The sequence below is a fragment of the Kwoniella botswanensis genome, chromosome 1 (genome assembly GCF_036426115.1).
Source record: "Kwoniella botswanensis chromosome 1, complete sequence".
NCBI lineage: Eukaryota > Fungi > Basidiomycota > Tremellomycetes > Tremellales > Cryptococcaceae > Kwoniella > Kwoniella botswanensis.
Window position 1 is genome coordinate 10936994 of NC_088599.1, and position 21949 is coordinate 10958942.

At 44.6% G+C, this 21949-nt stretch overlaps 6 protein-coding genes across 6 annotated transcripts; 3 read left to right on the forward strand and 3 right to left on the reverse strand.

Annotated features, from left to right (window-relative positions):
* Nucleotides 1–222: 222 nt before the first annotated feature.
* On the reverse strand, nucleotides 223–7352 carry L199_004119 (uncharacterized protein; the record flags this gene model as incomplete). Its single annotated transcript, XM_064889847.1, has 14 exons — nucleotides 223–366; nucleotides 422–548; nucleotides 600–741; nucleotides 841–1143; nucleotides 1230–1430; nucleotides 1525–1805; nucleotides 1903–2402; nucleotides 2500–2673; nucleotides 2765–2953; nucleotides 3023–3161; nucleotides 3272–5103; nucleotides 5159–5432; nucleotides 5504–5863; nucleotides 5941–7352. The coding sequence occupies 14 exons, from the start codon at nucleotides 7350–7352 to the stop codon at nucleotides 223–225; spliced, it is 6078 nt and encodes a 2025-aa protein (XP_064745919.1).
* A 2226-nt stretch (nucleotides 7353–9578) lies between these two features.
* Nucleotides 9579–13305, forward strand: L199_004120 (uncharacterized protein; the record flags this gene model as incomplete). The annotated part of the gene is made up of 4 exons (XM_064889848.1): nucleotides 9579–9620; nucleotides 10270–10993; nucleotides 11059–11603; nucleotides 11662–13305. 4 exons carry the CDS (start codon nucleotides 9579–9581, stop codon nucleotides 13303–13305), a joined length of 2955 nt encoding a protein of 984 aa, XP_064745920.1.
* A 585-nt stretch (nucleotides 13306–13890) lies between these two features.
* L199_004121 (uncharacterized protein) lies at nucleotides 13891–14996 on the reverse strand (the record flags this gene model as incomplete). The annotated part of the gene is made up of 4 exons (XM_064889849.1): nucleotides 13891–14348; nucleotides 14464–14742; nucleotides 14807–14838; nucleotides 14905–14996. The coding sequence occupies 4 exons, from the start codon at nucleotides 14994–14996 to the stop codon at nucleotides 13891–13893; spliced, it is 861 nt and encodes a 286-aa protein (XP_064745921.1).
* Nucleotides 14997–15244: 248 nt separating this feature from the next.
* Nucleotides 15245–17559, forward strand: L199_004122 (uncharacterized protein; the record flags this gene model as incomplete). The annotated part of the gene is made up of 11 exons (XM_064889850.1): nucleotides 15245–15471; nucleotides 15556–15622; nucleotides 15696–15781; nucleotides 15852–15957; nucleotides 16043–16121; nucleotides 16197–16338; nucleotides 16414–16492; nucleotides 16558–16621; nucleotides 16685–16705; nucleotides 16768–17074; nucleotides 17139–17559. 11 exons carry the CDS (start codon nucleotides 15245–15247, stop codon nucleotides 17557–17559), a joined length of 1599 nt encoding a protein of 532 aa, XP_064745922.1.
* Nucleotides 17560–18357: 798 nt separating this feature from the next.
* On the forward strand, nucleotides 18358–19924 carry L199_004123 (uncharacterized protein; the record flags this gene model as incomplete). The annotated part of the gene is made up of 4 exons (XM_064889851.1): nucleotides 18358–18412; nucleotides 18480–18578; nucleotides 18644–19737; nucleotides 19814–19924. The coding sequence occupies 4 exons, from the start codon at nucleotides 18358–18360 to the stop codon at nucleotides 19922–19924; spliced, it is 1359 nt and encodes a 452-aa protein (XP_064745923.1).
* Nucleotides 19925–20487: 563 nt separating this feature from the next.
* L199_004124 (uncharacterized protein) lies at nucleotides 20488–21113 on the reverse strand (the record flags this gene model as incomplete). Its single annotated transcript, XM_064889852.1, has 3 exons — nucleotides 20488–20569; nucleotides 20660–20745; nucleotides 20880–21113. 3 exons carry the CDS (start codon nucleotides 21111–21113, stop codon nucleotides 20488–20490), a joined length of 402 nt encoding a protein of 133 aa, XP_064745924.1.
* Between the last annotated feature and the right edge of the window lie 836 nt (nucleotides 21114–21949).

The following is a 21949-nucleotide window of genomic DNA, read 5'->3' on the forward strand; positions in this document are numbered from 1 at the left end:
TCCAGTACGCAATGGCCTAATCATATGTAACATATCCAGTAAGTTATGTATATCATATATATCTACCCCGTCGATAATAAGTTACGACGATGATATATCACCTTTCTATGTAATGGCAAGGGGAGAAAACAAAGAAACGAAAGAGATAGAAGAGTAGTATTTGATCTATTTATCTGTCCTATATAAATTTACACATTTTATTTTCTCTTGCCTTCGATACTGCTATATCGTCGGACCACCTATGAACCCTTTCACCTGACCTACTTTCTTCAAATAATCCCTGACTGACAACCTCATCTCTGATGCTACTTCTTTAGTCAATATATCCGTTACTAACGGATAGAAAGTTGGTATGTGGGTTTCAAACTAACATCGAGAAATCAGCACAATCAAACATATGACACTTGAAATGATGACTTACAGCTTCGTTCTCAAACCCATGACATCCTTTCAATATATCAATGACCACAGGAGTCCAGGCGGTGATATTCCTAGGCTGAGTGTCTGGATCTAACGCAATGAAATCCTTTATGATCTCCGTTGCCAATCTACAAGATCATCAGTCTTATTGTCCCGATCAAATAGAGATGGTGACTCACGGTACTAATCTCTCCAAGACACCGTTCCTAGTGGCTCTATGAGCATCTCTCGGATCTCTATACATCCTCAATAAGACATTAATTAACGTAGCTGCAGAGCTGGATTCTTGTTTTAGCAAGTTTGGCAGTTGTTTCATGAACCCTACGTGAACAGTGTCGTCTATTAGCTTCGTCGTTCCATACAATCCACCGCACCTGATGAACACTTTACAGAGATGCGATGAAAGATCATGGCACTCACCAACTTTCCAAAGTTTCATTCTCAAATCCTTATCAGCATTAAACTTCCTAGCGAATCTCCAACTATCGTCCAAAACACCCATGAACCTCAGCAGATGTTCCGCAGGAATGGTATTGTATACTTCATCATTCTGTAGGAGTTCATGGGTAGTTTCAATTAAGAGTAATTGTAACACGCATTTCACGATGATCTGCTTGAATATTCGACGTTGTTCACCATATGTCAGAGAGGTGAGGGTGGGTGGTGGAGATGATTCGGTATAGGGTTCCAATGGCGCAGGCGCAACGAATTTTTGGAATGGTGCTATTTGGAATTCAAACAATCGACCAAACAATAATCAGCAAGGAGACTTAAAAGGTCGCTGCTGGATGAGAGGAAACTGAACCCACCATCAGCATCATCCATCGTTCCACTAGGTTCCACCTCAGCATGCAAGACCGGATCGAACAATTGGAAAGCCGTAGTAGTTTTGAACAACTGTACGAAAGCAGAAACGATCGACATCCATTTTTCAGGTGATAATTTCCTAACGTTACTTTCAAGTAATTGTTGGAAACATGAGGTACCAATTCGAGCAAGAGTATCGTTTTCTGATTTTTCGATAGCAAGTCAACACAATCATGTCAACGTCTGTAACTTTCCTTTGTGTAGTTCAGGTGACTCTTGGAAGAGCGAAAAACTCACCTTGACATATACAAGCCACTAAAATATCCAACAACCCATCCAGATACCTCTGTAACACTTGGAAATAGACCGTATACAGATCTATCAAGTCCCTCAGAGCGGATATCAATGTAGTCGATAACCATACACTCAAATCTTCAGCTGATCTGAACCTGATATCTGATTTGGCACGTAGGATGGCGAAAATGGGGAATAAGACTTGTTGACAGACTGTGTTCCAGAATTCGATGGAGAAGCCTGTACCGTGTGTTTTCAACGTATCGAACAGGCAGTCCAGAGCTCTGTCAACGAGACCAATGAAGAGCAAATCAGCATCTACGCATGTAAAAAATCATGATCGAATCAATCTGTTATGTAGGGATGTTATGTAAGACTTACAATCTTCTAACTTCCAGGTCCTCTCCTGTCATTATAATCTCATAAAAACTATGTAAGACAGGTAACCAATATTTTAACATTGGATCATCGGAAGGTAACAATTTCTTTCCCTCTTTTCCTTCCCCATCTTCCTGATTATTGTTTGACGAATTTTGGTTTTGGTTTTGTTGTAATTGTTGAGGGGGTAGAAGACATTCAGGACATTCCAGCATTTTCGGTACCAAACCTCTGATCATTTCGATAGCTTGTAAACTGATTTTTTGGAATTTTGATACCTTACAGAAATCAGTTATACAAACTGTTAAATCTGAGAAACTTCCATATTTCACTACCAGTGAGAAATGCTCTTTGTAAACCAGTTGAACGAGTTCGAAAGCGTAATTCGCTACTCTTTCAGTGAGGACTTTGGAAGATGCTGAAAATACACCAAACATCGTTCTCCAACCGGAACGAAGGTTCTGAACTCGCGCTTGTAACATTTGTTGCAAACATTGTAAGACCTATACATGAGAAAGTTACATTTGATCAGCTCACACCATTTTGTCGCCAAGAGTAGGGAGGGAGCAGGTGATACCGCATAAGGACGATGTAACGTACCATCTCCCTAGCATCGGAATTCTTGTTATTCACGATGGTATACTCGAAAGGTCTCAAGAAATCTTTCTGGAATCCGAAATGGGACAATTCCTCTTTCTCCAAGAAGTTCATCGCTAGTTGACGTAGAGCATCGAGCGCAAAGAAGCTGACATTTGGGTTGTTATGACAGCATACCTAGATGGTGATGACACACATCAGCATCGGCCCGGTTAATAGGGACAACGTGGGCAATACAAATGCAGCCGAGGGAAACATATATACTTACCTGATTGAAATGTTCACCAAGGATCAACCATATATTCGACCACTCCAATCTTATTCTACCCATGTTATAATACGAGATCTCCACCAACTTCTGGAGACTGAACATCCTAGGTCGAGCAGACGATCCGGACGATTGTATTTCTTCCCATGATACCTCGCTTAACGCTTGAACGAAATCGACGATTGCGGACTGAGCAGGTGATCAGAAGATCAGACTAGCTGTATATCGGACAAGCAAATAGGAAGTGACCATACTTACACCTGATAGATTCTTCGAAGTTGAAAATACCATATCTGCAGCGACAGTCACTTGCGAAGACCTAGATTCTTCTGCCACTTCTTCAGCTGGACCTTTCTTCCTAGTGATAGTTGTAGATTTCCTTTTATCCGATGAACTTCTGTGGGTGGGTGGTCCAATGGGTGGAGATAGGCAATTCATCAGTCATGCAATGATTATCATCGTATCCAGTACAAGAGCAAAGTATGTTATGGGTTTCGTGTCACTCACGAAGTCCTGTTCAAATCCGGTACGTCCAACCCACTGCTAATCAACTGCATTCTCTCCAACTGACTCACACAGACCAATACATCTTTCCAGCTGGTCTTCAAATTATTACCATCCGACACAGCCACGTCCAACAAACACTTGATCGCCTCCACGTTCTTAGGCTTCATCTCTCCCAGGTTATTCAGGTAAGTGAATTTGGCAAGGGTCGTGACGAAAGCATTCCTCTCTAATTCCATATCGAACAGACAAACAATCTTGATCGCGCTTTTCAATCCATCCAAACACAAGTAAACGACATCTAGGTCGTCTGTTTCCTGCAAGGAGCCAGAAATACCAGCCAAGAAAGGCATCCAGGCTACTTGGAACATGAACTGTACATGTTCTAATCTACTTGCCGTATGGAATTGATCATTCGGTCTAATTAATCCTCTTCGTTGTTGACGGACCATCGCTTTTAGGATAGATTCGGTCTTACTGGCCATATTTTCAGCTTGAGCCACGTAAGCTTCTCTTTGCAAATCCCTTCCTACACTTGTCAAACCCCCTCCGGAAGTGGTAGCTTGAGGAACTTCAATCTCATCTTTCATTTTAATCTCATTATTCTGAATTTCATCGTACGTCTCTTCCAAATATTCCTGAGGCAAATCTTTCCCGTCATTTATCCCTCGGTTATTCTTGACGAATTCAGCCTTTGTCATTCGTTTCTGTTTTAAGTTGGGATTATGAGCATCGGTATTGAGCATGATGATGGCGAATGCGTGAATATAAGCCGCGTCGGCATTGGCAAAAAAGGTATCTGGATTACCGTGTATATACCTTTCAGCGAATTTCAGCATGAACCTATCAATTTTCTGAGCTTCTCCAGGTAATCTAAATGATTGAAGGTACATCCTGAGCGCATCGGTGAATTTCATTCTAGAGAAGTCTAACATGTCGACGAAAGCGTGCATGATCGCTACATGCTCTTCATCACCTTCACCAAGGTATTCTCCAATCATAGCTTTACTGAGTCCCTCGTTCGAGTGCAGGAACCTCGCTATATCCTGAGGGGAGCTCGATCGAATGAATCCATGTTCAATCAACGATGCGATACCTCGTTTAGGTTTGAAGTTGAATTTCTTGATCCCATCTTGTAGGGTGTTTTTACGCTGTTTGGCTGATTCAAATCTACCAACATCGTCTTCGCCTATATCAGGAGTGTTGGAGCCATTGGATGACACGCCAGGAGCTGGACTTCGTGCTGAATTTTCCGCTGGCCATACAGGCGTAGGAGCGGCAAGTTGGGCTGTTGACCCAGACATGGAGTCGGAAGCGTGATGTCGTCCCAAGCCATCTTCACTCGGTCGAGGTTGATCTTCCTGTGTAGCTTTAGTCGAAGGGTTGGATGTAGACCAAGCAACGAGAGATTTCAAGGCGGCGACTAAACATTCGAGCGATTGTCGACGGAGTTTGATCTCGGGAGATAATCCAGCATAGTGAGCGGCATTGTGTCCATGATCACCTGCCAAAGCTGAAGTACTGAGCGAAGGCGGTATAGCAGGACCATTGTGTCCTGTAGCTTGCTTTGACGATCCTCCTTGACCTAACTCTTCCTTACTTGGGGGAGCGAAATGCGTTTGACCAATCTTGGAAACGATATTCATCAATTTCTCGTAGATGTTCTCGAGGGCTGCACGATCACAGTCGTAATTGATGTAAATCTCAACCAAAGCTTGAGGATCCTGACATAGTCTGATGAAAACGCCCAAGATGATTGATTTCTGTCGGATGGTTGAATGTCGCATCTCAAGTATGGGTAAGAAGATCTCGTTAAGCAGCACTTCGATTTCTTTCTACTCGTGGATCGTCCATCAGCAAGATTCCGGCCGATCTGTGTTGGTTACTCACCTTCATTTGAGCTCTCATATGCTTGAGCATACACCAAAAGATCTCCACACTGAGTTCAAACACCTGATTCACGGAGCTGACAGCGTTCCGAGACAAGCTCAGACAGAGGTATTGCTTGGTAGCTTGTAAGAACGGTGTCATCTCCAGCGAGGTATTGGAGGGGATACAGACGAGAGGGTTGGTGAAGAGGTCGGCGTGGGATTTTAGGACGGTGAGAACGAGGTGTAAAGAGAGAAGTTTAGATCGCATGGCATGTGAGCGAAGATCCTTTTCGCTAACATTATACACACATCGAATTAGCTTATTACACAGATCTACCGGATTTGGACGATGATTCTGACTAACCTCTCCGACACCAAAGGTTTCATCGTCAACTTGCACAACGCTCTAAATACCAAGAAAGCATCTTTCACAAACAACTCTTCCGTAGGGATAGGTCTTCCCATAGCATCAAGAGTACCTTCCTGTTCGTCTAGTCCACCAGGCGCACTCGCAGTAGGGCCATCTTGCATGGGTGCAGAGGTGGGTTCAGGTGTATCGAGAGCATCTCCATTAGGTACTGGGATCGATACCGTATGTTGAGGTACTTTGGGCGGTGAGGATGGTGTAGATGGGGAAATTTCAGGTTCAGGTTCAGCATCGGAAGCTATGACTGCTGGAGCGGTAGGTATCGAGTCATTAGGATTGGGTTGAGCGAATGATTCACTGATTCATTGAGTCAGTCACGTCATCAGCAAGTTAACCATATACAATCTAAAAGCCGTGGTTGAGCTTCAACTTACAGAGTTAATTTTTCCTCTTGTTTTGTGGGTTCTTGACCTGGTACAGGAGTCTGAGGTTGAGATTGTGGTTGACCTTCCTGATTCTCCTTCGTATCTGCATCCGATAGACCCAACCCCAATCTCCTAGCTTCATTCTCACCTATCGTGCTTCTTCTACCCGATAAACTACCAGATGCCGACACAGTCTTCATCTCTGGTCTGATCACCCTACCAAAAACATGATGTACCATCTGTGTTAACCCACCTTGAGCTACAACCTGATTCGCCGCGTCGTTCGATAACAGGAAAACGTTATATACCGTTCGGACAGCTTTCAATAACGATGATTGATGGACTAACATCCCCTTATCCGTAGACAGTACTATAGCCATCAGAGCTTTTACCACTTGCAAGGCAACTTGAGGAGGTGAATTTTCGGAATATGAAAGTGTAATCGTATGTGTTATTAGGTCTGGTAAGGGTGACATCCCTTTAGGTGGACCATAAGGTTCACTGAAGAATGAATGTGAGATCAATTTCGAAAGCAAGTCGAGGGAAGTGATGAGTATAGGGACAGATGTTGTTTGGGGATTGGATATAGCCAATCTGAGAGGTTCGAATATCTCTCTAGGATGTAGATAAGCAGAAGATGATCCTTCACCATTACCCGATACCTGACATAGTTCCAGAGCTTTTTGAGCTGCTGCACGGAACGAAGCTGATTTCTTGGCTTCTTTTGAGTCTACCAATAACTGTAAAGGCGGCATGATAAGTACTGTGGACAGTTGATGTAATCCTGGTGTGTTGGGTGGTAGAGACATGGTATGACTCATGGATAGTGTCATTGTGCTGTCCCTTCGAGAATGAGATCCTTCACTTATACTGCCCTGCGTGGTAGTGGGTCGAGTCGAGCGAGCTCGAGAAGATGGAGTGGACGTTATGGAATGTAAGGAGGTTACCGAGGTGGAAGCGTGATTAGAGACTCTCCTTGAAGATGAGGTCACAGGTCCCTCACTATCCCTTCTAATGGATGCTTCGGGTCGTTGAGAAGATACGATACTGGCTGATCTAACTGGCGTTCCCGTCCTACTAAGTTCCACATCTTGCAACGTTTCTTTACTCTCGTTCTCGTTGATGATAGGAATTCCTTTCGAAGGTTTAGGTGGTGGAGGAGGTGGTGACAGCGGGATTTCTGATGGACTCAAAGGTGCTATAGCTTGATCCTGATCTTGTTCATTCGGCTGAGGATCTTTGGCCGATGGCGCAGGTGGAAGTTCCTTGACTGGCGTAGGCGGTCCATTCTGTATTCCTAATCCTACGTTGACATCTTTCAGAGGCGTTTCCAGACCGCCAGGCGATTGGGCCGGCTCAGCGGCAGGCGGAGGGGCCGGACTACCATTTTGTTGACTGTAAGATTGTGCTGGCTCTCCCATCGTGTATTATGACGATACGATGAAAGATGAGAGTGTACGATACGTGTTGAGCTTTGAGAGATGAGAGATGAGTCCTGAGGATTGTTGATGATAGGTGGACGTGTCTCGCACTTTGGGCTTAAAGGGGAAACGTATTTAAGCAATATGAGGCGATACTTCCCCTCTTTCCACTGGGTAGTCTTTTCAGGCTAGGATTCCTTCCAAAGACATACATATATGACACCTTCAGTATGCATGTAAAGCGAGTGTTGCGCAGAGATATGATGAATTTCTCTGGCTATGTGAATTATATCTACAGCGGGGAGCGCTCGTTGTGACGATCGCTTTGAATTATCTCCAACAAATCGCTTCTACGTGTCGCCTTCGAGTAGATCAGCAAACCTTCTGTACACTCGGTCGTATCGGTTAGTGCGATGTTAGACCTCATGCTAGAGATAGGAATCTCAAACGTGAAGGAGGGATGTACGATATGATGGAAAATTGGCTTCAGCAGAATGCATGATACGTGCAAAGCAATCAGCGGTGAACACATGAAACAACCATATTGAACCTCGTCTTGGTGCCATGCCGTCATTCTTATGAAGGTGATACGTTTCACTTTTGTCCAAGAGCCAAGAATGGACTTTCAGTGAGTATGAACGGCGGCCGCGCAAGTTGACTTGCTCGGACATCGCGGACAAGGCGATGACTGCGCAACTTCCGTAAATACCGGCCTGGTGCATGTAGTGCTGCCCAATACTGTATTTCGCATTCTTCCATCTTCATTGAGGTGCTAGCTCTCAATTGTGTTGCTTTGGTAGGATCGTAGACATCGGGATTGGCATATGCATAAAAACGGCTGTCTCTCATACAACCACCAAGAACAAATGATCAATCCCGCATTCAGAACGACTTGCCGTATATGTAGTGGAAGTAACGCCTCTTACGATGGATGTCATATTCCCTGTAAATCGGGGTATGAGTGAAATGTAAAGAAGGGAATTCCCTGGAATCGGTTGCGGATAAATACATGTAAATTACATGTTAGCTCTCGATTCCTGAGATTCTCATATAAAAGACTGTACACAACTACGGCTCAGCAGCACCCACGACCAAGTTACTATGCATGCTTGCGAAAGAGAGAGAGAGGGAGAGAGAAGCGTGCAGTGAGGTTACTACTCGGTCTTTGGTTGATCCCAACAGCAACATGAGTTAGGAACGGTTCAGTACGGACTAATTGACGTCACATTGCACAGACCCTCGTTCCTACTATGGAAAAACAGTGAACAACGTGGTCATGATGTATATACCCTTCTTGGCAAAAACAGTACAAACTGTGAATGCAGACGGACCATATGCATGCAGTAGTGTGGTGGGAGTCGGCTGGCTCAGTTGCATCGATGATGGCAAGCACCATTCCCTCATAACGGACTGATGCTGAATGTCGATTGTGCAAACTGCGTATACGCCTGGATCTCGTACTGTACGAAAGAGGACATCTCCGTAAACCACTACTACCACAACACCCCTTGACCCGCAGATGGGATACTCGTAATCCGCAGTGAATATCTAAAATATCACACAGCATTCTCTCTTTCTCTCGTATACTGGCAATATACCATAGACCATAGCACCACTATTGTTCATATCATCGTCAGCATCGATAGCACACCAGAATACGACCGAAAGCAGGAGATCGCCAAGCAAATCCTTCTCTATCACCTCATTTTACCCTATCGACACTTATCTCGTAATAAGAAGGTTCAATCCAGGTTCAGCCTTTTCAGCTATTTCCTGCTCTACCTCTTTCGATAAAATCATACTGTACCACCAGCTCATTCTACTTCGATATCATCCTTATCTTCGATCACGTTTCCCTTTCCTTTCCGCATTGATACATCATACATATCATATCGTACCATCATACCTTGATTCCTGTAAATACATTCTCTTACCTGAGGTTGGTCTTGCCGTTCCCGCTGTCAAACCTATATTCAGGGCAACCAAAAACGCAACACTCTCAGGTGTCAAAATCGGTTACAGACAGTCACTGCGTCTTAACGAAACCACCAAACTCCTCCAACACGCATCACCATCATCATCATACTAGTATCACAGAGAAGGAAAACATTACGCAAACGAATGATAGAAGCATAATTTCGGTTCGGATTGGTTTGATTTGGGTTCTCAGCAAACGGCACCGACAAACAAAACTTTGCTATCCTTTCTGTCTTTCTTCCTTTCATAATGTCGACTATTTACGGAACGCAGTTGGAACCTTTTGAGGAGGTGAGTGTATATCTGTTTCGTTTTCCTTGATGGTGATGGCGATGGGTTTGTTCGAAGGAGAAGGTGAATAGGATAATGGGATCTAGTTGATGGGTATGATGCTGCGGTACACATACTATCATCTGGATTAACATTAGATGGCGGTCTTAGCGGTATGACCATGACCGAATCAACGTTTTTGGACCTTTTTACCCTTCATCTGTCTTTCGCTTTGATCACATTTCCAGCAAACGATATGGGATAGTTGAGGGTAGTAGCAATGTGCTTTGCTTTATTCGCTCCCATCTTTTCTCTTCCTTTGTGCGACGAGAGTCAGTCAGATATCACACCGTTCAAGCTCAAATCGACCCCTTGCAAAGGTCATACCGAGCCAAGCTGTTTACATTTCATATCTCATATCTTATATGGCCAAGATCACTTTCACCCCTTCTCTTTGTTATCCATATCAATCGCGACTCGTCCTTTGTTCGTCCCCACTGTAGATCCTCATCCTCACTATCTTGACCATTTCTTCATTGGATTGCTGTCCGCAGCACAGCTTACACGGTCCGAACGGTGATTGTCTTGGCTATCTCCTTACCCATTCACATTTCTTTTGTCAAATTACGTTATAACCTCAGCTTACCATCTGTCTCTTCATTCAATCTAGAATCAATCTCCCTCACCTCACGAAACCACTGATAATCCCTACGAGACCACCTTGGCAATACGTTCATCATCATTACCTAAACGTAGGGGATCAGGACCACCATCACCTGTCAATACCGTCAACACCCTTCACAGACAATTATCGGGTGATCCAGAATCACCGCCTCCAGCGTGGAAGAGGCGACCTACCGTATCGAATAGACAATCGAGGAGTCCATCTAGTCCCGGTTCACCAGGTCCTGTGAATGGAGATTCATCCTCCACAGGTACGCAAAGATCGCCGTCTCAATCTTCAGTAAAATCTCGAAACTCGGTTGGATATAGAAGACCACCACCACCTGGATTAACCATGACAACCAGTTCACCCAAACCTGCTGTACCATTACCGAACGGGATGTTCCTACATGAATCACCCAATAGCTCTTCTACCAACCTTGCGTCTGGTGATGTCGATCTGGCATTACCCAATCCGGCTTTCCGCAGAAGAGGGAATGGGAATGGCTCGATCTCGAATAGATCGTCGATAGCTTCGAATCAGGATTTAGGCAGTTTGACAAGTGAGGAATTATGGGCAATGGGTCAAGAACAGGATAGTAGTAGTATACCTGATATGAGTAATCCAATGCGTCAAGCTGCGGAAAGACCTTTAGATACGGTAAGAAGGGAAAGCAGAAGGATAGAAAAGGATAGGATATTCACTTCTGGTCTACCGGGTGATGTGATATGTGAGTTGAGTCATTGCCGCGGTATATTCCTTTTGGTCTGACTTACCTGTTATTCTCATTTGTAGGGCCTTCTGCGCCGCCCGTCGAGGAGATCTTACCTGATGCCAGATCGAAGTCGTTTACCAACGTCGCTACTCTTGGCATGTCAGGCAGGAGGATGTCACGTCGAACGAAGTCCCGTCAATCGTCCATCGACGTCACACCCTCAAACGGAAAGGATGCAGATGGACTATACATGCACAACGCTTCTCAACCTGCTTCACCCGTCGCCAACGGTATGGGTGTCTTATCTTCTGCTCATTCGTCTTCGACCTCTCTGGCTTCCCAAGCTCTCCAACCTAACAAATCTTTCTCAAGTCTCGGAGGTCGACCATCATCCACATATTATTCGAGAGATTTCCTAAGTAGTCTGGCACCTAGAGAAGGTGGTTATGCTATTGCTGCTCAGATGGGTGGTGGACTAGGTGCGGTGGGTTCGATGAGTGTGGAAGAGAAAAGGAGAAGTAGCATGATCATAGAAGATGGTAGGGCTAAAACCCTGGGCATGGGCTCGAGAGCTCCTCCATCAAAGTCTGCTGGTATGGGTAGATGGAGTTTGGATGGTGGTGAAGTGAGTCTTTCCCCAATCTTTGGACAAGCCGAGACGTGCTCATTGTCTCTATCAATAGAATTTCGGACGACCGTATGGAACTGCATCGGCCGCTACAACATCTTCTAACCTATCAGCACCCCCGATCAACTCTGCTGAACCTTCACCATCCGCAGAGGAAATCACACCTTCCTTACCTGCTGGTGCATCTCCCGCCTATACCTCATCTACTGCACCCTCTATACCCGTATCTAACACTCCACCTAACCCTTCGCCATTGGCTCAACAAACCTCCGCCGAGGCTGTTTCGAAATCAGCTCCAGCAGTATCTGCCCCACCTCCCATTCCAGCGAGCACAGTGGCGCCTCCACCTGCGCTAGCTACGAAAAAGTCCAAGAAACAGCTCGCCAAGGAAAACAAGGCAGCTGAAAAAGCAGCGGCGATGCAAGTTGCAAGACAACGTGCCGAAGCTGCTCGTGCTGAGGCTTTAAAGAAACAGGCTGAAAGGGAAGAGGCTAAGAGGAAAGAGAAGGAGGAAAAGGCAAGAAAGAAAGCTGAAAAGAAAGCTGCTAAGAAGGGTAAGAAGTTCTTGGGTATATCCGGTACAAATTCGACATCCTCAGCGACTTCGGGTTCTTCAACCCCTCATCCGCAATCTCCACCTCAACCTTCTACTCGACCGGTCCCTGAACGTCTACAGTCCAAAACGCCTATAGCCGTTCAGCAACCTTCACCTACTCCTGCACATCCTGCTAGTTCCATTCCTACATCCGGTACACCGTTCCCTAAACCGATCCAATCTTCCCAAAGTGCCTATAAAGTGCCGGTACGCGATACCAAGGAAGCTCCCCGACAAACCCACAAATCTATGCCTCTTAACGTTGCTGCTCCACCACCTGCCCAAACCCCTGCGTCTGGCGCTGGTTCAGCTAGACCTCCGATTGAAGGTAAAAGATCATTGTTTGGTACGATCAGAAAGAGGTTCTCATACATCGCTGGATCAGACTCCAACGTACCTGGACCTCAAGCTAGAGATACCGCCCCTCCAGTTCCACCCGTATCCAGAACCCCTACCACTGCCACCGGTATAACCACTTCACCCCCTGTCGCTTCGTCTTCTCAAGTCAACGGACTTACGTCTCCCCCACCTACAGCGGAATCATCCTCGTTACCCCCAAGAAGGGAATCTCTACTCGCTTCGGAATCAATAGCCAAAGTAGCCAGTCCTATCCCTATCGATCAATCTCAACCTCAATCTCCAATGCAACCGCAACCCCAAACCCCAGTTCTGGATAAAACGCTCTCTCGCGAACTAGCTACTTCATCCCCACCACCTTCAGCGGGAACTAGGAAGAGAAACTCCTTACATGGACCTAGACCTATGCATTCGACCAATGGAGGGTCGCCCAGACCATCATCAGTATCTACTCATGAATCGGGTAATGCCATTCCGGCTGGACCTCAAGCAGGACAAATAACTCCTACCCCTTCGTCCACTACCAACGACTCGAGTTCGTTTTTCCTTCAGAGTCATAATTCTCACATGACCAATATCACACCTATAACCTCTCCTGAAGATAATGATACGTTCGATCGTGACCTTGATGCCGGGGATGAGGTACAGGGGGAGCCGAAGAAATCAGGGAGTGCAGATTCAAACGAAACTGTGCATGTAGGTAATGTACTGTCTAACACAAGTACGAGTCAACCCATCCTCGCATAGGTTTAGATGGTGGTTGTGAACTCTTGAGGGAACCTCATCCTTTTGTTTTTTCTTATTCTTTTGGTTTCTCGTTTTGTCATTCGAGTTGATTCAGAAACACGCATTTCCTCATATACATATTCAATATTTTCAAGGGACACTTTCATATTCATATTGATTTTACGGTAACTTGTCATTTCTATCACACTCAGCGAAAAGAACAATTCTCATTTTTTTCGCTTGAATCTCACAATTATAGATTTCCATTTTCATCTCTTTTCATTCAAATGTAGCTTATCAATTTTCTTCTTTTTCACTATAATATGTTTTCGAGTGTCAGTGTCATGGGACTTTTGATGTGATTGATTAATTATATCCTCTTGTTCTTGTTCAAAAATGAGAAAATGACTATCAATGAGATGGATGTTTTTTGTTTTCCTTACATTTGTTTTGAACTGGAATGACCCATACCAACCGTTACACATTCGACCTTCATAGGTATCTCTTGTCAACAGCAGTATACACCATTATCACATATCGGAATGAAATACAACCTATATCATATCCTATCATACAGTCCTCCTACTAACATGATATACAATCAATCTAAAATTCCCATTCCAACCGACCTTGACCCCATTCCACTTCTCCTCCCTCATTCTGTTGTCCGTCAATAGCAGTACATACACTCGCTGCAAACAACCTCATCAATTTACGTTCTTCTTCACCTATCCAGATTTTTTTTGTTTCACCTGGTACATTCAGATACCATCCCTTTCCCCCACTTCCACTTCCACTTGAATCTAACGTCGTTGTATCGATATGATTGGATTCATGTGGATTGGTGAGTGTACAAAGCAATTCATCTAAAGGCGGAGGTGAATTCCTACCAGATAAGAAAGACTGATTTATCCCTTCTGCATGGGAGAGCGATTCGGGATCTAAGTTAAGTAATCTGGATAAAGCGATATGACGGGATTTGGTTGGTAGACTATCGAGTGATTTGAGGAGAAGAGGGAGAAGGGGATTGGAAGAGAGGAGGGAACGAAGGGATGGTGAAGTAGCTGCGGTTGATAAATCATTGTCATTAGCTTTTATAGGAAATACAACGCTTGGGCACAGACATGTATCCATATGTTCGTGGGATGAGTGGATATCTGAAGGAATCACTCCACTCACCTATCCTTAATAGCTCTTCACGCTTCAAAGGCTTTGGATCCTCCTTGAGTAAAGGGTCGGTGAATATCGATGGATCAGGTTCGGGAGGCCACAATAACGATGTCAACGGTTTGGGAAAAGGGAGCGAGTCGTCTTCTTTGGCAGGTCCGTGAGATTGTATATCCGATGTGAAAGGTTGAGGTATTTCGTGATCGTTTGAGGGAGCCGGATCTTGGACTGTACCATCGTTAGTTTGTGAGGGTGGTTGAGGTGTTTTAGTTGAAGGATCCTCGTGTATCACTGCAATACAGTAACGAGTTAGCTTAGATCACCCGACTATGGGGAGCACAATATGTTAGCTTACATTTATGCTGCTTATAACATGCAACTGAACAACTGAGTAACCAGATAACCTATATGTCAGCTTAACACCTAGAGTAAGGGGAAGGCAGGACGACTTACTACCGAACAGGACAAGCTGGACATTTATATTTTGATATCTGGGCTTTACATATCTGACACTGTGCCGATCCTGTCGTCTTCTTTGGTCCCATATTACTTGGCTGCTCGTCGTGATATCTTGGGGATTGACTGAAAAGATGCGACAGCAAAGAGTATTCATTAAACGTCTGATGCGAAGAATTGAAAAGTTGGAAGATATGTGGGGCTCCTATAAACAATCTTCGTGCTTTCAAAAAAAGTCGATGAAAGTCCCATTCCGAGACGAATAGATTTACATTCATCTGCTCTCATACCCATCTCACCATATACGTGCAATCACCCTCATCACGAGGGTATCAAGATGTCCTCTACCACGTCCTCCTCGCAAGTCCCACTGCCAGACCGCTTGAATCAGTTGAAAATTCAGGACTCAGACGAAAACGAGATCGACCGACCCAGCGGAACATCCACACCTGGTGCAGAGGTCGGAGTGGTATTGGGCAGATCAACTTATCCGAAAGGTATGAATCCCAAACTCAGGTATATAAAACCTTACTGGTGGCCTTATAAGACTCATGTCAAGCAGAGGTACGTTATAACCCATCCCATCAAGGTGGAACTGCCATGTCATACCCACGAGACGTACTGATCGTGCCTGTATGGAGAGGATAGATGGATAGGTAGACAGATATTGGAAGTCATAACGACAGAATTTAGAGATAGGTCGATGGAATACTATGTGAGATCGCACCTTCCACTGATCTAAAAATCTTCAGTGTAAGGAAAGAACTGAATGTTCCGATGGTCTATAGAGACATGCACTAGAATCTGGAGTGACGAGAGTGAACGGTGTGACTGCTCGACCGGATTTGGTCCTGAGAGATGGAGATAGGATAGAGTGAGTGCAGCATCCATGCTCTATGCTTGTTCATCATACTGAATATTCCTATTGTTATATGGAACTGCAGCAATACAGTCCACCGACATGAACCACCAATAACGAACGATCCGATCTTGGTGTTGCATATAGATAGGAAGAAAGAATTCGTGGTAATTTCCAAACCTGGTAGTGCAGTAAGTCTACATGATCTATAGCCCATCAGCTACGGTATACATTCTTCCGAGAGACGATAGAGTACTGATCGAATATCTGCTACAGCCAGTACATGCCACCGGAAGGTATTTCAGACATTCGGTATTGGAGATGATGGAATCCGACTATGGGATAAAATGTTACTGTGAGTCACTTTACGAGAGGAGGTACATTCTTAGCTGGATGAATGGTGTTGATCGAGTCGCAATATTCACTATAGCTGTCAATAGACTGGATCGTCTCACATCTGGATTGATGATACTCGCTCTAAGTGGAAAAGCAGCTAGTAGATTGGCAACTGAATTTGCGCAAGGTAAAGTCGAGAAAGAATACGTAGCGAGGGTAAAAGGGAAATTCCCAGGGTGAGTATCGTACAGTCGTTCTATAACATCGGAAGGCAGGTTGTTGATGTCTAAGACATGTTCTTGTTCTTCTAGGGAGGAAATAACGGTAGATCAACCTCTCTTAACGGTAGATAGGCAGATGGGTCTAGTCATAATAACGCCAGAAGGAAAGGTCAGTCTACATGTTTCGAGAGTTCGAGTGACATTATCAGCTAAGTATCAATTATGTCTACGCAGGATGCGGTGACGATATTCAAGCGCATATCGTATGATGCTGAAAGGGATCAGAGCGTTGTGAGATGTAAGTTACATCGCCTTATAAGGAGTATTGTCCTCGCGTATCTTACATGTGCTTGGCTATTAGGTCGCCCGCAGACTGGTAGAAGTGAGTTCATGGTACTGATCTGACTTTCGTATCTCCCTGACATGGAATTCCCTTTCCTGTAGCACATCAGATACGAGTCCACCTCCAATACTTAGGCCACCCAATAGCCAACGACCCATTATATTCCACGACGGAAGTATGGGGTCAGAATCTGGGTAAAGGCGGGGTTGATCTCACTCCCGCTGCAGCCGGAACATCGAGGATGGCGGCATTGCAAGCGCGAGTGGGCTCCGCAGCACCGATCAAGAAAACTGTAGACAGGGATCACGATGATATAGATCTGACATCGCCGATACTGCTGAGTGAGCAGGCGAGGAGTATAATTTCGAAATTGAGGAGACAAAAAGATGAAGCGGAAGATTGGATCAAGTGAGTATGATGTTTCGTTTCCAACCGTAAATAATCGAGATTGATGTACATCGGGTGAGAACAGGTGGAAAGAGGTTATCTTTACTGCCAAACAGGCTCAAGACGAATTAGAAGGCCCTCAAACACAATCTAACTCCACGTCAACATCTTCGACCGATCCTTCCGAGGGGGAAATACAGTCTTCAGATCCACATGCACCTTCACCACTCAAAGCACCAGCGTACCTCCCACCTGGGTTTTGTGGGGAATGTTTCGTTCCCTTACCCGATGATCCGGATCCCGAAACGCTTTTCATCTATCTACATGCTTTGAGATATACTACACCTGACTTGGGCACTTGGGAGACGCCTTTGCCAAGATGGGCGGGGGAGAATTGGGATGGGGATTGGAGAGGGTGGTGTGATGGGGCGGTTATCAGGGATGTACTAAAGGAGGATATGGAAAGGCAAAGGCAGGAAGAGCGAGGGAAAGGGACTTTAGATTGATAGACCAAGATTATGGAACTGGGTGATTCTGCCCAGTTGCCAATGGTAAGGATGAACAAGGAGACTTGATCGTGATGAGTCTAGGAAGGAGAAGTTCAGTCAGATTTGACGGATCGGCATGAACAGGATGAACAAGATGAATGCTGAACATGAATAGAACTAACGACCCTATCCTGGAATATAATACTTATTTATTCGAGCGAATGTGCCATTGAATTGACCTATATCTCTCACATTTTAGATCTGATGACGATTACTCAATCGGGTTATCAAAGGGTCCTTTAACCTTTTCCAAAACCACCTTACTGACTCTTATCCAAAGGCAAAAAGGAAAGATAAGTGAAACTGAACTGACTTATAATGTGTTCCCCTTAGACTCCTCAAATTTTTGGGTATCCTTTGTCCTTCACACTTTACCCTCTTTTCTCATATAGTCGTAGTCATAGATGAGTAGTCACATACCACCGCAACAGGTTGTCCATCGTTTTCCTTTCCCACCGTCTCTGCTGTAGTCCTGCTTTCTTTCCCATTCGCATTGGGTCCATATTAAATCATCATTCATTTTATACAGCCTACGACATACATGTTTGTTCTTACTCGTTGATATATTAGATCAGATCGAGAGAGTACAGGTACCAAAAGATTTGATCGACTACATACATTCAAACATACACACTCTTTACCCCATCTCATAGGACAATCCACCATTGTCTGCCTTTACTCGAGAAACTAGTCGTAACCTTGTATAATCAACCGGACCAAACCATCCTTCGTACAATAAATCCGTAGAAAAACGATATGCGGAACACCATTATAACCTTCTTTCCTCTTTTGACTTTGCTCATATCATATGGTAAGTAAACCTCCCGGTTGTCGTACAGACTACACATGGTACCATTGCTGACCCGCGAAATCTTCAGTCGCCGCTTCTCCAATATACGAACCTCGTCAGCTCGTTCCTAGAGGTACGGCCCCACTATGGAATGAGAGTGGACCTAATGTGAGAGATGTCAAGCAGGGTGAGTTTCGCGCGATATACTTCTTCAAGTCCAGCTCATCGTGCTAATGTGATTGTGCTCGGTAGTCAAAGTACTCAATTGTTGGTGGGCCGCCTCGTCTTTAGCAGTCCTCATCTCCTCTCAAAAATGGATCGAGAACATGGTCAAGTACGGCAACGGATCTAGTATGGTCGGCCAATCGTGGCCTACCGACTCTACCGTCCAAGTCACAGTGTGGAACCCCAACAGCGGACAACAGCAAACTTTCGAAGCTGACCACAACTACATCTCTCAGACGGAAGATCACCCAAACGGAAATTGGTGGCATGATGCTGTAGGCCAGGGAGCTAAAGCAATGGGTAAAACCGACTCGTTCGCTGGTGTAATCAGTGGTGAAAATCCAGATTGGGATCCTGAATCTGGATCAGCCAAGATTGGTTTAAAGATCTTGACGGGGTTCGAAACCGAATCGAAATATAGAGAATTTATCTCGGTTGATGAATTTTTCTCATATTGTGAGAAGGCTTCATCGGGTACACCGGTGATTTTCAATACGTTAAGCAAGGATGATGTGAAGACTACCGTACCTCAACTTGGACATTCGCACGATTACGCTGTATATAATGGTACGACCAACTCTGATGGTGAGCGAGTAATTTGGGCAAGAAATTCATGGGGTTCAACGGACATGTTCAAACTTTCAGACGTTTATGAAAATTCATATCAGATTGTCCATCTCAGAGATTGGAATGTCCTTGGTGGTGGTCCATTCGATACTACCCATCAAGATGGATCAACCGCAAATACCAATGTAAACACTACAGCTTCTGCCAACGCAACGGATTCTGCAACTTCGACTGGTACGAGTAACGATACGGCTACTGCAACTGCAACTACCGCTGCTGCTGGAAACAACTCGACTGCGACAGCTGTAGATGGTAATGCATCTGCTACAGCTTCTGATGCCGGTGCTGGTACTTCATCTGCTTTAGGTCAATCAGTCACTTCCCAACCAGCGGGAACTAGCACTGCAGTTCCTGCTACTGCATCTTCTTCGGCTGCTGCACCAGAAACCAGTGCAGGAGGCCCGACTTCCTCGCCATGGCAGTGGACTTCAATGTTACCTGGATGGAGTACAACTTACCCTTCAACTCCATCCGCTACAAATCAAGGTTTAGTGGTGAGTATACCAAAAACCTTCCTTGTTTAGTTTGATCGTACACTGACTTGACTTGACCTTGCTTCGTATCTTGTAGGCCGCGGTGGAAGCTGCGTTGACACCTGGATCAGCCGAAGAAGAACGATCGGGAGACGGAGATGAGAATGTAGAACGCAAGCGGAATAATGCAGATGGAGCATGTCAGTAGATATAGATCAAAAGGATGGTTTAAATATTCAATTAATCAAGTCAATATACCCAACTGTGATGTGAGGACGTTCTTCTGTATATATATATACCTTAACTCAAAATCGTATATTGTGTAAAATGTCTTATTTTATATAACATGTCTTCTTTTATATAATTTTTCGAACTTAGGTAATTTTTCGAACTGTTTTTCGTTCTTGTCCGTATAACTGATGGATATTGATCGCATGAAAAAATGGTATTGAATATTGACATCATTATATGCTAGGTATATTTTTCCTCCATTTAAGACGAGATGAGGAGAAGTATAATGTCCACATCGTAGAACAAAATGAGAGAGAAACGAGGGTATATCCAGTTGACTGTCCGTTCTGTCTAAATCTGCTTTAAAATCTAAATCAAGTTCTAGGTCATGCTGTTATGTATCGATTCAGTTGATAGTATGAGGTTTCGATGTCTGTGATATTGTGTCGTGATTGTAAAGTATCGTTACAATGGGAAGTTTCAGAATGGTAAATAAGTATACAGGTTATTGATGAAGTATTGATTTGATGGGTGGATGATTTAGTGGGCGAAATTTAGAAGTCCTGTCACGTCGTACCAATCTGATGACAACGAAGTGACGACATCATTTACACCGAGGATACTATGATAGTGAGCGTAGTCTCGAGTCAGCTCATGGGCTGTTTGCAGGATAACATACCCACAGCCATAGGGAAAGGTTTGCAGTACTCACAATGTTGTTCCTTTTGGATAATCATCTTTCTTAGGTGTTTGCCATGTAAATTCAGTATCGGTTGTACCAGATACTAGCTCGACGGGCTATGAGAAAAAAGAGCAATTTGATCAGCATACAACATCGATGCATCGATCACGATGTCCGTGCACATGCGCCCCTTGCTGCAATTTGCGCCCCCATCACTCATCACTCATCACCGTCAAGCCAATCCACTCACGTAATAATCAGTTTGTTCAGGCCATTGTGGAATATAGTAAACGTCGAATCCTCTTCCGCTACCACCTTGCCATTCTAATGTGATCTTCGTATCCGCTGGTATAGAAGTTCCGAAATGATTGAGGAATCGTACTGGCTCAAATTCGGGTAATCTCTTGGAGGAAGATGGGGTTATAGGTGCGGCTACTACGAAGAGCGAGAGTAAGAGAAGGGTGAGCGGGTATAGGAAGAACATCTTGTTGTTGTCTTTTTTTTTTGTTGGGGTATGAAGGGGTGAAGATGAGATGTATAGCACCGTTAGGAAGTAGATACTGTATGTATGACGAGGAAGATAAACAACAGTCGGGCGGTCAGGTCTGTCAGATATATGTATATGCTTGTCATCCATTACCTCACATGCTAAAAGAGTCGTTTAGCGTGTGTCCTTGTATCCTGGTCGACTTTTCCAGACCTCTCTCATGCGCGATCGTATGCTTGGTCTGGGTCCGCACAGATCTCTGACCCTTTCTAACAATGCAATACAATAAAATTACATCAAACACACCGCCCCCTGTTTTTCGATGCTAGGGTCAAAGAGCAATCCAAGTGACAGATTGACAACGTAACTACTGGTACTTGTATATCTCATCGCTCACGCATGGTAGAAGGTGGTCACTGCTTAGTAGGCACCTCAGTCTATTTTTTTTTGGCTTGGCCCAAGGGGGTGGAATTGTTGCGATGTCTCGGATGAACCTTTCGGGAGTTGATTGAACGTTTAAACAATAGAAATGACGTTTGGGGTTCGAAGACATGCTCTGACATCTGCCCAGCCCAGCAGTCGTTTCGAAGAACAAAGAAACGGGAAACGCAAATATAGGAATGTCCTGGACAAAGTAAAGAGGGTCAGTGGGAAAACCAAGCAGAGGAATGAGAATGGGTCAGGGTACAGATCGGAAATTGTCTTGCGGCCTAGGAACGTGGTCCTTCACCAACCCTGAGCACTTGATGCTCAGACTACACAGCATCAGCGGCTTGGACATGCATGTTTGGTGAGAAGACCGGAGATGCTATGGTCGTAAATTCCCATGGAGC